The sequence below is a fragment of the Triticum urartu genome, chromosome 5A (genome assembly GCF_056163025.1).
Source record: "Triticum urartu cultivar PI428250 chromosome 5A, HENAU_Tu73, whole genome shotgun sequence".
NCBI lineage: Eukaryota > Viridiplantae > Streptophyta > Magnoliopsida > Poales > Poaceae > Triticum > Triticum urartu.
Window position 1 is genome coordinate 489,843,521 of NC_141877.1, and position 13,471 is coordinate 489,856,991.

The window sequence follows — 13,471 nt, forward strand, 5'->3', positions numbered from 1 at the left end:
AACTTTCCGGTGAGCAGATAAAGATCGAGCAAAACTATGAGTTGAATTTGTTGTGCTAAAGAGACCGGCAGAGTGCTTTGTTGAGTTCTGGCGGCAGTTGTGCTGGAGGTTAGGGTGCAGAATTTGTGAAGTGTTCTATACACAAACCAGTACATTATTCTTTCGGAAGGAGCTGTTTGCTTTCCTGGTGCCAACGCACTTTGGAATAGCTGGGTGCCACTGAACTGCAAGATTTTCATTTGCTTGGCTTCGCAGCATTGAGTATGGACATCGGATCGTCAGGTCAGAAGAGGGCTGCAGGACCATATTTTGCCCTGTTTTCTCTGAGCAGGAAGAGGACATTGTCGACCTCACCATGCTTTAGTGCGTATATGCTCAACAGGTATGGCATCGCGGTCTTAGATCGACTCATCTTGACGCTGTCCCCGCTCCTTCTGTCACCGATAATCTTCAGGATTGGTGGGGAGATCTCGCCAGTTCATTCCTGGCAAACAAGAAGACTCTATGCAGCCAACTGCTGATAAGGAGATGACTGTGGAGCTCCCGGCAACCAAGACAAAGAGACGCACAACAAGCCAAGAACGGGCAGATGAAGTAAGAGCTAAGCTTATTTTGTGTGTAAGTTGGTACTATCGTTTCCATCCTTCTTGATTTGTTGTAACAGTATGGAGCTGAATATGATGAATGATGTACTCACCGGACGGGCAGATGTTTTGTCTATATATTATCCATGACTATGTTTCAGAATAGATTGAGACACACCCCTCCTATTCTTTGGAGACGAAGGGATCATTTGTATTCCATTTACTCCAGTATTTGATATACTTACCAAATTTTAAAGAAAATATCCTATTTTGTGTGAGAATTTCTTAAGCATATATTAGACAAAAGATATATCTGATTTTCCTTCGATTGTATTGCAGCATTTCAGGTTTTGCTCTTGGTTCTTTTACCACAAAATTTGAACATAAATTTGTAAGGTCTCTTGTGTTTGACTTAATCTATACATCTACTGAGACATGCCTTGTGTGCATGATTACTAATTAGTCCCATGTTCATATGATGTTATGTTTTTGAATTATGTACATCATTTACGTCTCTTTACTGGTGATGTGCTTTAAATATGCTTATTGTTGTGCATCATTATTTTATGGTCGCTCACAAATGAATTATGTGTATTGGTGGAAACGTGCGTTGCATGTGCACTAGTCTGAAACAAAGCCCGAACTGCAGAAACGTGAATATGATGGGATTGCTCTCGGCCGTCCGATTAGGTCAATCCGACGGACACGAAGACGACGGGGCTGAAGGTAAGCGTTTTCCAAAAGAAAAAGGAAAAAGGTACAGGTTTGCAAGGGGGCAAATCTCAAGCCGGCTAAACCATTGGCCCCCAAACGAGAAATTTGCGAGGTTTCCATGGTCCGCCGCCGCCGCCGCCGTCTCGCGTCCCCCGTCATGCCGCTGGACAACGACGACCTCCTCCGTGAGATCCTACTCCTCCTTCCTCCGCAGCCGTCGTCCCTCCTCCGCGCCTCCGTGGTCTGCAAGCGCTGGCGCCGCCTCGTCTCGGATCCGGGTTTCCGCCGCCGCTTCCGCGCGCACCACCGGAAGCCCCCACTCCTCGGCTGCTTCTACTTCGACCTAGATGTCGGTTACGTCTTCACTCCCACGCTGGACCCGCCCGACCGCATCCCGGCCGCGCGTTTCTCCCTGCCGCAGCGCTGCCGCCACGAGGGGTTGGACTTGGACTTCGTGGAATGCCATCACGGCCTCGCCCTTTTCCTCAACAAGAAACAACCCGAGGCCGTCGTGTGGAACCCCATCTCCGGTCGCCAGCACCGAGTAGCTTTTCCACCAGAGTTCGGCAACGCTAGAGAGAGGGAGATCCTATGCGCGGCGGTGCTCTGCGCTGCTGGTGATGATGACCCTGGCCATGTGCACGGTGATTGTGGCCTGAGCTCTTTTAAATTGGCTTTGGTGCGAGGTGGCCAAGACCACGCAAGTCTATCTGTGTGCCTCTACAAATCCAGGTCTGGCCTATGGGGAAATGTTATCTCAACGACTAAAGACTGGTACACATTGTTTTCTTGGAGAAAGTCCAGCGTCCTGGTTGGGAATGCACTTTACTGGTGGTGTTGCCAGATTGAAGGTTGCATTCTTGAGTTTGATTTTAAAATGCAGAAGCTTGTTACAATTGAGAAGCCAGTAGACGACGGTTGTTCTGACTATCAGATCATGCGGACAGAGGAAAGTAGTCTTGGACTCATCATCTTGACAGAACTGACCATGCAGTTATGGAAGCGGAAGGTCAGTTCTGATGATGTTGCTACATGGGTCCTTCAGAAAACCATTGAACTGACAATGCACCTTTGGCCAAGACAGTCCGTCCAGGTCTTCTGGACCAGGATACATGGGTACGAGGAGGATCACAATGTGATATTTCTGGGGACATCTAGTGGTTCTTTCATGATTCAACTCGACTCAATGCAGTTCAATAACCGATTCCAGTTCAACTCCATCTTCACCTATTTTCCCTACACAAGCTTTTATGCTGCAGGTAATAGCCGACCCTTGCATTGCAATAGTAACAAACACTAATTAACTTTTGTTGTGTGGTTAAAGGTTGCCTAGCAATTCATGCATAAGTAATATGCTTGCTTCCTCAGTTTCTGAACTCATGGTGATGTTTGTATATATTTCATTGGACCATGTGAAAGCAGAATTATTTTTATTACTGTCTCTTGTCTATAGTTCATTATGTTTTTATTTACTTACTTACTATAAGGTATTCAAATTTAAGCAGTCGAGATATTTTTCTCCACCAGAATGTATTCGTTCAAGAATATTACCATTAGTGCATCTGACTTAGCATGGAATAACTTCACTCCAGAGTAGTTCTGGAAAACTCATTTCCTTTGATTGGCTCAACAGTCTGAAAATGGCTTTATTAGTAGGTAGGTGATCATTACTGTTTGGAATGATTCGTTTTGTTTAGAGAAAGTGTGCTCTAATAGGTACTATATATTGCTTTATTGACCTATTCCTAACCTTGAGTCAAAAGCTAGCGATATGCTCAGGTTACATGATATGTAGTGGTAAATTGATGCAAGTCGTAACTGTTGCACCTTCACCCTCTCTTTCTGTGTTAATTTTTTATAGATTTTTTGGTTACTTTATTTGTTTTCTTTTGCTTGTAGACTGGGCAGCTGGTGGTAGAGATGATGGAACTGAAATGTCAAGCAGTACATCACCTAATTGTCCTATCAGATAAGCTACCATAATGTGTTAATTGAACCCGTGATGTGCATTTTGCTTCTGATACGTACATGTTTATTTATTTATTACCTTGTCAACATTTTGATATAATCCTGCAAACTGTGTATCCTCCTAGTATTTAAGCTGTTTGCGACCTATCTAGTAGATTGGGATCAAATTTGTTTCAGTTGTAAACAAGCTGCGTATTATGTGGTATTTTATTGGATGTGACCACTTGTGTTTCTTCTTGCACGTTTTGTATTCTTTTTCAAGGACCAAAGTCCCAGAGAGAATCCTATAGTTCTCTCATGCACATATGTTCCTCAGATGTCACCACCTACGGTAGATCATATTTTGAGGGCAACCGCGATCTAGCTCCTATCTCCTGGCCCTACTTCTTAGAGCATCTCCAATAGGTGCCCTATAATAAGGCACTAAACTGTGGTTGGAGCAAAATTTGCCACCTAAAAGTGCTTTTTTACAACACCAAAAACCTCCCAACTCTAATAGATGCCCTAAAACAGGTGTTGCAAAATACATCATGGTCGTCTTCTTATGGGTGCCCTATTTTAAGGCACCTGTTGGAGCAACACTTTGTCATACTAGAAGAATATATAATTTTCAGTCTCTATTTCATTGTGGACATTTAGACCAATAATCTTTCATATCCTCGATTTAGTCATATTAGCTATGTACTTGAACATTTTATGTCCTCACATGCCATGATAGGCAACTGCGGCACGATAATTCGGGGGCTCGGTGTTTTATTCTGGTGGAGGATGTTGCCATTTAAGACGGTAGGATCACCGTGATCTTATTTTTCTTCTTCTGATTCTTGTCAGTTAGGATAAGTTTGTCAGAGACTGGATGTTCAGTTTGTTGCGTAGATTAGATTTCCCTTGTTGATGTTTTCATCATGTAAGAAGTTTCAACCTACTACCTGTTTGCATCACCCCCTGGTCCCTAGTATAATCCTCTTCCCCACTTAGCCAAGTCATCCTGGCCGTCTATCTGGAGGTATTTACCAAGCTGTTGTCACCTGATGGAAACTGAAGACTATGTAAACAGTATAGTATCAGACTATCAGTACAAATCTACAGACGCCTCTTCCAATTTTGTGCCTCGTGTTACCTCTCTCTGTTTGTTACTCCCTCCGTTCCGAATTACTTGTCGCAGGTATGGATGTATCTAGATGTATTTTAGTTCTAGATACATCCATTTCTGCGACGAGTAATTTGGAACGGAGGGAGTAGTTTCCATCTGATATTTTTGCTAAACTGATTTACCTGGGAACGTTCGAGCATTGACTCCATAACCCTTTTTTTTTATAGAAAGGAAGCGATGCCCCCAGCATCTGCATTGTTTGATGTGCACATCCAATAAACTCTGTAACTATGTTGCCAGATTTTACGTTTGGAACTAGCTGAGAATTTACAGCTTAATCTTCGTCTGGGTGAGTAATGAGAATCAGAATTACTGATATTATTGTTTTCTTCGTAGTTAGCCGGAGCTGCTTAGAAGCCTCATGTGTGAACCGATCCCACATATATCAGAACCAATCACACGCTGAGAGAAGACATTTATTTGACAGCAGAATAAATAGGAGAGAACAAGTAATCCTGATGACTGGTAGCAACAATTCGTATCTAGTTGCTAGTGAAGATTGTGCAGAATTAGTCATGTCTGTGTTAACTATGTATTGGTTGTAGCTGGGCTTGATTTGTTGTTGGTTGACCATACAAGCACTTACATTTGGAGATCATCTTCAGTGTCAGATTGTTGTCATATTCTGTCAAGCACTGGCACCGGCGCCGGCGTCATATTCTGTGTGCTAGTCTGGACAAATCATGATTTTACTGGCTTAATAGTTATTGGCTGCTGCATGAATAGTTCTGATCACTGTACCAGAATACTGAATCAGTTATTATGAGAGAATGCTGAATGAGTGCTGCTGCTGTTTCTCTTGGATTATGCTTGTAGCAGGGAGGCACTACCTTTGTTTGGTCATCTGGACATTGCGACAATATCAGGCACATGTATGTGGCTCCTTCATCTTTACAGCCCATGTATATGCCACTGAAACCAAAATTGAGACTTCGCAGATACTGTCTAAATTCAGGTATGTGATTTTACTCACAGACTAATGACTAAACCCGACAATTTGTGTAGCAATGTATTAATATTTTTAGCATATACATCGACGTAAACATATACATAGGATTAGGAACAATCGAATCCAAAGAAGCAGAGACCTGTAAAACCTACTGGCCAAGCTAAATTCAACTTCCATCCAAAATTAACACGCAACTATCCAGGATTATTCGTGCATCCTTCTCTTTGCTGGCTATGAAGGCCTGAAGAAGCGTCAAGATCATTGGGAATAGGCCTTGCCGGGCAGAGCCACCGGCCTGAGCTCACCACCATGGAGGAAACCGGCGAACCACTTGGCGGAGTGCTTCTGGTACCTCGTCCTCTCCTTGGAGCTGAAGTCCACACCGTAGAGGCCAAAGCCCATGCGGTAGCCGTAGAGGTACTCGAACACGTCCAGGAATGACCACACGAAATAGCCCTCCACATTCGAGCCGTACCTGACCACCCAGCAACAGAGAGGAAAATGGTGAGCAAACTGCATGAGTTTCTTTCAGGTGTCCTCTACTCAGATGAATGGATGGTGTTGGTACCTGCTGGATTGGAGGGTCGCCTCGATGTAATCCTGCAGGTACTGCGACCTGAACTCGTCGTCGGGGGCGTTCCCACTGGAGGGATCAGCAATGCTGGCAGCTCCTGATGGATATGATCATTGACGAAATGGTACGTATTTCAGATTTATGAGTGATCAAAAGTTGATGACCTTACAGAATCATGCATTTTAAGGTAGCTGAAATTTCGGTCAGTAGAATTTACCATTCTCGTGGATCATGACCACAGGGTTCTTGTATTTGACCTGCAGATGCTCCAGCATTTTCCTCATAGACCACGCTGTTGATGACATCAGACCCATTTTCGACCCAAAGAGGAGCTGTTGCATTTAATTTTAGTCATGCAGACATACAAATGATTTAGTTTATTGGGAACAAAGGAACAAAGTTCATTTTCAAACTAAACTGATTAGTAATGGAATGACTTGTATCATAAAATACCTGGTTCTTTGAGTTCAAAAATGGCACTGCAAGAATACATTTGCAGAAGAGTTAGGTTTCATTCCTCTCATTGCATTATGGCACATATAACACATGTTCTTACTGGTGTCATATTTCACGGCTGCATCACCCATGAAATCTCTCAGCTTCTGATCCAGTTTGCTAAGATCAGCCTTCACATATGCGGCACCGTAGTGGTTAAATCCTACAAAGTCAAAAGACCCAAGCACTCTCTTCAGCTCTTCAGCAGTGAAAGATGGTAGCCTGGACCCAACATTCTTCCTCATCACTGGGGGGTAGTCTCCATGTACCAATGGATGCATAAACCTGTGTCATGATCACAAGATCTTTAGCTGTAGTTACACACACATTCTAGCTGTCCTTGTTGAACTTGAACTGTAGAAGAACATACCATCCAATGTGGAAGTCATTCATCCTTGCAGCTGCTGCTATATCCTCAGGTGCTTGTGTCGCAGGCTCGTGCCACCAGCAGAGCAATGTGAGTCCAATTTTTCCTCCTTGCTTGGCCTGATTAACAAGAAATAAGAAGGAATATTGCACATGTGAGAATGGCTAATCTCAAATGAACATGTTGGTTCTGTAAAAGGTGGCATTGTTCCTAACCTGGTACTTCTCTTTATACAGGGACGCTGCTGAGGCATGTGCAAGCAGAAGATGGTGAGCTACTATGTAGGGCTCAGTGGTAGAGTTGCCATTGTTGCAATTGATGCCGAAGGGGGAGGAGCATCGCTGTGGTGGAAAGAATCCTATATCGTATCCGCCAATGGGCTCAATGTTTGGCTCATTCACGGTGCTCCAGTATTTCACCCTGTCACCAAAGTTCTTGAAGCACACATCTGCATACGCCGTGTAGTCATCTCTGCAACCATGTGACAAAAAAGGTAAGAAGAACCATTATTTTTTTCTTCCCTTATGAAATTGCACTTGCACTAATGACATTGAATAATAGGGCAAGAAGAAATTACATGAATTTACGACTAAGCATCCCATGGTATTCATCTTGAAGAGCCTGAGGGAAGTCGAAATGATATATCGTCACGTGAGGCTGAATTCCTACAGGAAACACAGGAAGATGCACGATTTATCTCTGCACAGCTGGACATTTGGAAATCTTGTAATTTCATTCGTAAATGAAGGATTCAGTATGCCAAGGATCAAATACCATGACTCAGGAGTTCATTGATAAGGTTGTTGTAGTACTCCAGTCCCTTTGGATTGACAGCTCCTCGGCCATCTTCATGGATTGCAAACAGAAGTCAGTTCAGTGCCATTCTTAACTTCTCTGAAACACATTATTTAATACATGTGGTGCTTTTACTAATACTGTCGGTATGACCTTACCAGGAATAAGCCGAGGCCAGGCAATGGAAAATCTATACGCGTCCACGCCCATCTGGCTCAAAAGCTTTACATCTTCCTGGTTGTTTATCTGAGTGAGTTTAGCACCCAATTCTTGTTCTGAAAATTCATCTGTTTAACATCACTTGGTCTCACAAACTAACCTTGTACTTATGATACTGATCTGCAGTCACATCAGCAGTGGCTCCATCAGCAGAGTAGCCTGTGGACGTTAAAACTCCATGTTACAATTCGCAATGCGATAATGCGTGGTAGATTCAGGCCCACATGGCGTGGGGGAGCCTGTGAATAAACCTGAGTGTGTGAATGTGTCCCAGATGCTGGGTTTTCTTCCGTCCTCTGCAACCGCACCTTCAATCTGGAACCAGCCAAATATTCAGATCGGTACGCACAACAAAGTATTTTATATAAACTTGTTATCTGAATTCTGATTTCAGACAGCAGAGCCTTAAGAGCAAAGGCAGTTAGTTTTGACCATTCTCTCTAATGATTATTATTATTATTATTATTATTATTATTATTATTATTATTATTATTATTATTATTATTATTGCTTTGGCTGCTGAGATGATACAGTATGCTCATAAACGGAGGTTGCCAGTTGTTGCCTTGAAGTTGGATTTTCACAAAGCTTTTGATTCTGTCAGTTGGCACTGTCTGGATCAAGTGCTTGAGGCCCGAGGCTTCCCTTCAACCTGGAATCAGTGGGTTCGTTCTCTACTTTCCACCGGACGCTCTCGAGTTCTGATCAATGGTGAGATGGGCGATCCTATCCTTGCCAAACGAGGGTTCCGGCAAGGTGATCCTCTGTCCCCGTACCTCTTCATCTTAGTTGCGGACGTGCTGCAGAGGATATGTTGTCACCACTTCCAGGAGGGTACCCTGCTACATCCCCTGGGCTCGGACAGGTTCTTCCCAGTGCTACAGTACACAGACGACACGTTGATACTGTTTCGAGGCGACTTGAAACAGGCGTCTGTCATCAAGAGCATCCTCACCTGCTTCTCAGACTTCTCTGGGCTGAAGATCAACTTCCACAAGAGCACGCTTGTACCTGTCTCTATGGATGCGTGTGTGGCTGATGAGATTGCCCAGCTCCTCGGCTGCCCTGTATCGGCCTTCCCTTGCACTTACCTGGGTTTGCCGTTGTCTCTACATAAGCTTACGCATGGCATGCTGCTTCCTGTTATTCATAAGGTGGATCGGAGACTGTCCGGTTGGCTGGCCACTTTCCTTTCCATGGGTGGAAGGCTCACCCTCATTAACTCTGTTCTTGCTGGCATCCCGAGTTATTTCATGTCATGTTTCCCCTGGCCCAAAGAATCCATCGACACTCTGGACAGTCTGTTGCGAGCTTTCTTCTGGCAGGGCAAAAACAAGGTCAAAGGAGGTCAGTGTCTTGTGGCATGGGACAAAGTTACTCTTCCTCGAGCAAATGGGGGCTTGGGCGTCCGAAACTTGCAAGCGCATGATCAGGCCATGCTATGCAAGTTCGTCACTAGAGTTCTGCAATTTTCTGAGGTTCCGTGTTACCAATGGTTCGCCACACAATACTGTAAGAGAGATGTGCCTCACAGTTCTGGTAGCAGGGACACGGCCATGTGGAGAGGTTTCAAGGAGTACATTCCTTTGGTGATCAGCTCGTCGCGCTGTGTGCTGGGCTCTGGTGACCTAATCTCCTTTTGGCATGATCAGTGGCTCCAGGTTGGCAGGTTAAGGTAGGTCTTCCCGGTGCTCTTCTCTTTTGCGAGAAGGCCAACCTGCTCGGTTCGGTCCCAGTTCAGTCATGGTTCCTGGGTGGTGCAGCTTCACCCAAACCTTACCCATGCGGCCGCAATGGAGTTAGCAGCCCTCCATCTTCTCCTTCAAGAGGTGGCCCCTGACGATGCAGCCGAGGACGCTCGTTCTCCGTCAGTAACTGGGAGCCGCATAAGCACCAGTTATTTTTACCAGTTGCTCACCTTCCGAGGGGTCAAGTGTGCAGCAGAATCATGGATTTGGGACTCGTTAATCCCCCTCAAGCATAGAACATTCCTTTGGTTAGCTTTCTGGGGGAGGCTTAACACTAGAGATAACATGTTCAGGAAAAGCAGGTCTGCCATTGCTCCGTTTGCCGACTGCGATACCTGCCCTGCGTTAGAGAGCATTGGTCACCTTGTGTTGCATTGCAGGGCAGCATCTGCTTTATGGAACACCTTGGGGTTGGGATCCTTGGCGCTTGCATCATCCGACATCCTTTCTTTTGTCGAAGCAGCTGGTACGCGGTTGCCTTTTAGGCGTAAATGGAATGTGGCTTTTGCTGCTTGTGCTGTCACTGCATGGCATGCCCGCAATGATCGAGTTTTTCATTCAAAGCTATGGTCAGGTATTATGCAGCTGATCTCATTCGACTATGGAGCAACAGGACAAATAGGCAGCAAGACAAGACTGATCTTCTCTTCTGGTGTACTCTGTTTACTGGCTAATCTGCCAACTCTGCTGTTGCTTTCCCCTCCTTGCTCCTGTAGTCTTCCTCCCCTTACCAATCTCTTCTTCTTGTGTTTTGCACCTGGGTGCACTTCACAAGACCAATGTAACATGTGACTTTCACAGGTTTCTAACCTGTTTTGAAATATAAGGTTGGCACTCAGCCACCTTTTCTTTAAAAAAAAAATTTTGGACCCCTTTTTCTTAGTTTTTACCCTTGTCTGAATTCTCAGGTCCTAACCCGTAGCAACATAAGATGGACCGCTATTTTTTTTTCTCCCTCCACTCTAGAGTCTTGAGAGCTTTGGGATATTTATGGTTCCAATCCTGCAAACATGACGGCCTATTTGCAGCTTTCACTTATTAAGATGCTCTGTTTCGCTCCAGCCAAAACCAGAAAGAAGTAGCCGAAAGAGAAATTAGCCTGGTGACGTCGAAATGAAGTCGACGAAAGAAACTGGTGAGGAAATGGCATTTGGGTTGTTTTCTGAAAGACTATATGGGACGAAAACGTCGTTGGCAGGAACAGAGTGTAAGCATAGGCTGCCTGTGACTAGTTGCTTAATTTTTTATTACTTTTTTTAATAATAAAAGGAGGAATCTTCTCCGATTTCATTTAACTGAAACCGCCACGTCTTTTTACAACTACCAAAAGAAACTGGTTGATTAACTGGGATTGACTTTAGGGATATGACGTTAGAAAGAAAGCTTTGTGCCTGTGACTGGTTGCTTAACTTTTTATTACTTTTTTTATAATAAAGGGAGCATCCTCTCCGATTTCATTTAACTGAAACCACCACGTCGTTTTGCAGAACTACCAAAAGAAACTGGTTGCGTAACTTGGATCGAGTTTAGGGATATGACATTAGAAAGAAAGCTTTGTGTTGGACCCTGAATTTAAGCAACTGCACGTCATGAACTACTTCTACAGTTTTGACTTTTTTGGACATTGGACCACCCTGCTGTTGCATCAACACAAGTACAAGTATACTCAGGAATGAAACATTAGTTATCCAGCATCGCCACATGCCCACATTGTTCATTCGCTTCTGATCAGATTAGAAAAAAACATGGCCAGAACACGTGGAAAATAAAGAGAAAAATGCTCTTTGGCCGCGGAAATTTCATGTCCGTTACTTTGTTGCGCGCCCTGTTCCACCCGTCCGATTGATGGCTCAGTTCACTTTAACAATATATATAGGACGTGTCACGTGTGACCGAAAATGTCGTCGAGAAAAAGGCAAGGAGCAGCTGGTGAAGGAAAAAGGGAAGGCCAGGGGCAGGAAAATGACACAAGGAAAGGGAAAACTGCACACCGGCACACGGTATGCAAATGCAACCCCTCTAATATTTCCTTTGAAGGCCCTCCGTCCTATAATATAGGACGTTTTTGCAAGCTAGCATAGCTTATATTGTGGGACGGAGGGAGTAATAAAGAGGAGATCTTTCGATGCTTGCATGTATGAACGTTTTTTTTGAGAGAGATGATGATGCTAGATATTGCCCGCAAAAATAAATAAATAGAGGACATCGACCAACAAGTCAGCATGTGCCACTTGGCAGCAATTCCATGCCCTGCACAAAGATAAAGATAAAAATATTATCTCCGTTCCTAATTAGTTATCTTAGATTTGTCTAGATACGAGATATACATCCGTATCTAGAAAATTTTATCTAAGACAACTAATTCGGAACGGAGGGAGTAGTACACTAGTAGTACTGTTCTTGATACTAATAGCACAGAAGCAAGTACGTTTGTTTCCTGATGGAGAAATTTGTACTAGGTTACGTAGTTTCTCTGAAAAACTCAAAAACATAGTTTCTCTGTCTGTTTCAATTACGGAGATTTTCGTGTGGCTGTCAGCTGCGACAGGAGAAATCCCTAGGACGCACGAACCACCGGCGATATACTAGTACGATGCATGCAACGGCGAGGGCGAGGGCGAGGGCTAGGGCGAGGCGGGTGGCCGGGCCTGGCCGGCGTGAGCTGAGTGGCATAGCAGTGCGCCGCGTACCTGGTAAGCGGAGGAGCCGGTGCCGAAGACGAACCCTTGGGGGAAGTCGCCTTTGGTGATGGCCGCGGCGGCGGCCCCTTGAGACGCGACGGCGAGTAGGAGGAGAAGGACGCAGGAGATCGCCCTCGTCGCCGGCGTCCGGCCGGCTGTCCTCATCGCCTATATATAGACAGCTGCTGCTAGCTCTGTCGTCGATTCACCGGCACTGCGCGCTGTCTCGGCGGTGGTGGTGGGTGATGAACTGATGTTGGGTGATGGTCTCTTTATATGCCGTTCCCGGTGCTCTGCGGCCGCTAAGGCTTGGGAATGGCATGGCTGCGAGTGCGTGTGTATGTGTGGTATAGGACTGGCGTCAGCGTCGTGGTCGGCCGTCGGAAAAAAAGGAATCTGGCCTCCTGACCGGTGACCTCGCCGGACCGGCTGCGTGTAACGCCAGACAGAGTGGACGGAGCCGCACGCAAGCGAGCAGCGAGAGCCGCTCTGTGGGGGCTAGGCCCACCACGTCGGCTGACCACCGCTCTCGGCCACGTCGCCCCACTGATCCTGCGACTTCCAAGCCTAGCGGTGCAGCTGTACCTGTACTCGACTGAAAAAGTCCCAGATACACAGGCTACTTTTTTAGTGAACTGCTTTTGTTTAATTAAGGAAAATTGCACAGGAAGCCGACATCATTCAGGTCCCCATCTTTCTCTTTTGTCGAGATGAATCCAATCATGGATTCCAAATCGGAGACATTTCACCCATACCCACGCACAGCAGATGTGTCACCTGTTTTCTCTCCCCTCCCATGTCTCTAATACGGCAGCAGCATTTTCTCGAGCACCTTGAGTGCGTTCGCCAACGACAACCTGCCTGAGCTCGAGGCCGGCCATCACCCGCTGGTGGTGGCCGCACCACGGCCACGGCCACCGCCGCGCTAGGACCGATGTTATTTTATAGAGCGCCACCCCGCCGGGATGAGTTTTTTTTTGTTCGACAAATCTGTCTGACCCTTTCGTGATAGTTCAACCACATACAGTTTCTGTTCTAAACCACTCCCAGTGTTGGAATCTGGCCTACAGGTTGACTCCAGAGCGTCCCTCCCAATGTCGGGCTCCATTCTCTTCCGCACTGAAGCCGTTTCCCTTTCTGGCAAGATGATAGTGGCAACAGACCTGCCAAGTTTGGCTTTAGCGCTCTTATATTTCTTGACAGAGGGAGTACTATTGAATGAAA

The 13,471-nt window shown here is 45.4% G+C and overlaps 2 protein-coding genes across 4 annotated transcripts; one reads left to right on the plus strand and one right to left on the minus strand.

Annotated features, from left to right (window-relative positions):
* Positions 1–1,158: 1,158 nt before the first annotated feature.
* On the plus strand, positions 1,159–3,498 carry LOC125510001 (F-box protein At5g07610-like). 2 transcript variants are annotated; one of them, XM_087521344.1, is made up of 3 exons: positions 1,159–2,307; positions 2,383–2,557; positions 3,198–3,498. In XM_087521344.1, exons 1-3 carry the CDS (start codon positions 1,417–1,419, stop codon positions 3,269–3,271), a joined length of 1,140 nt encoding a protein of 379 aa, XP_087377470.1. In that variant the 5' UTR covers positions 1,159–1,416; the 3' UTR covers positions 3,272–3,498. The 2 variants fall into 2 exon arrangements, with proteins under 2 accessions (XP_087377470.1, XP_048531040.1); XM_048675083.2 differs by having other exon boundaries at positions 1,163–2,557.
* A 1,905-nt stretch (positions 3,499–5,403) lies between these two features.
* On the minus strand, positions 5,404–12,556 carry LOC125509999 (beta-glucosidase 31-like). Of its 2 annotated transcripts, none has more exons than XM_048675082.2 (13): positions 12,257–12,556; positions 8,070–8,133; positions 7,919–7,977; positions 7,758–7,833; positions 7,579–7,650; positions 7,382–7,469; positions 7,020–7,275; positions 6,808–6,923; positions 6,499–6,722; positions 6,396–6,421; positions 6,160–6,274; positions 5,937–6,039; positions 5,404–5,843 (listed from the first exon to the last, which is right to left on the minus strand). In XM_048675082.2, the coding sequence occupies exons 1-13, from the start codon at positions 12,410–12,412 to the stop codon at positions 5,627–5,629; spliced, it is 1,572 nt and encodes a 523-aa protein (XP_048531039.1). In that variant the 5' UTR covers positions 12,413–12,556; the 3' UTR covers positions 5,404–5,626. The 2 variants fall into 2 exon arrangements, with proteins under 2 accessions (XP_048531039.1, XP_048531038.1); XM_048675081.2 differs by having other exon boundaries at positions 7,758–7,845.
* Positions 12,557–13,471: the final 915 nt, after the last annotated feature.

Bases quoted from the DNA above. Each gene is read 5' to 3' on its own strand.
- LOC125510001 (XM_048675083.2), top strand. From the start codon at position 1,417: ATGGTCCGCCGCCGCCGCCGCCGTCTCGCGTCCCCCGTCATGCCGCTG. The intron at 2,558-3,197 runs GTAATAGCCGAC...TTTTGCTTGTAG, and splicing joins CACAAGCTTTTATGCTGCAG to ACTGGGCAGCTGGTGGTAGA.
- LOC125509999 (XM_048675081.2), bottom strand. From the start codon at position 12,412: ATGAGGACAGCCGGCCGGACGCCGGCGACGAGGGCGATCTCCTGCGTC. The intron at 7,651-7,757 runs GTAAGGTCATAC...CAATCCATGAAG, and splicing joins CTGGCCTCGGCTTATTCCTG to ATGGCCGAGGAGCTGTCAAT. The intron at 7,276-7,381 runs GTAATTTCTTCT...ACATGGTTGCAG, and splicing joins ATGCTTAGTCGTAAATTCAT to AGATGACTACACGGCGTATG.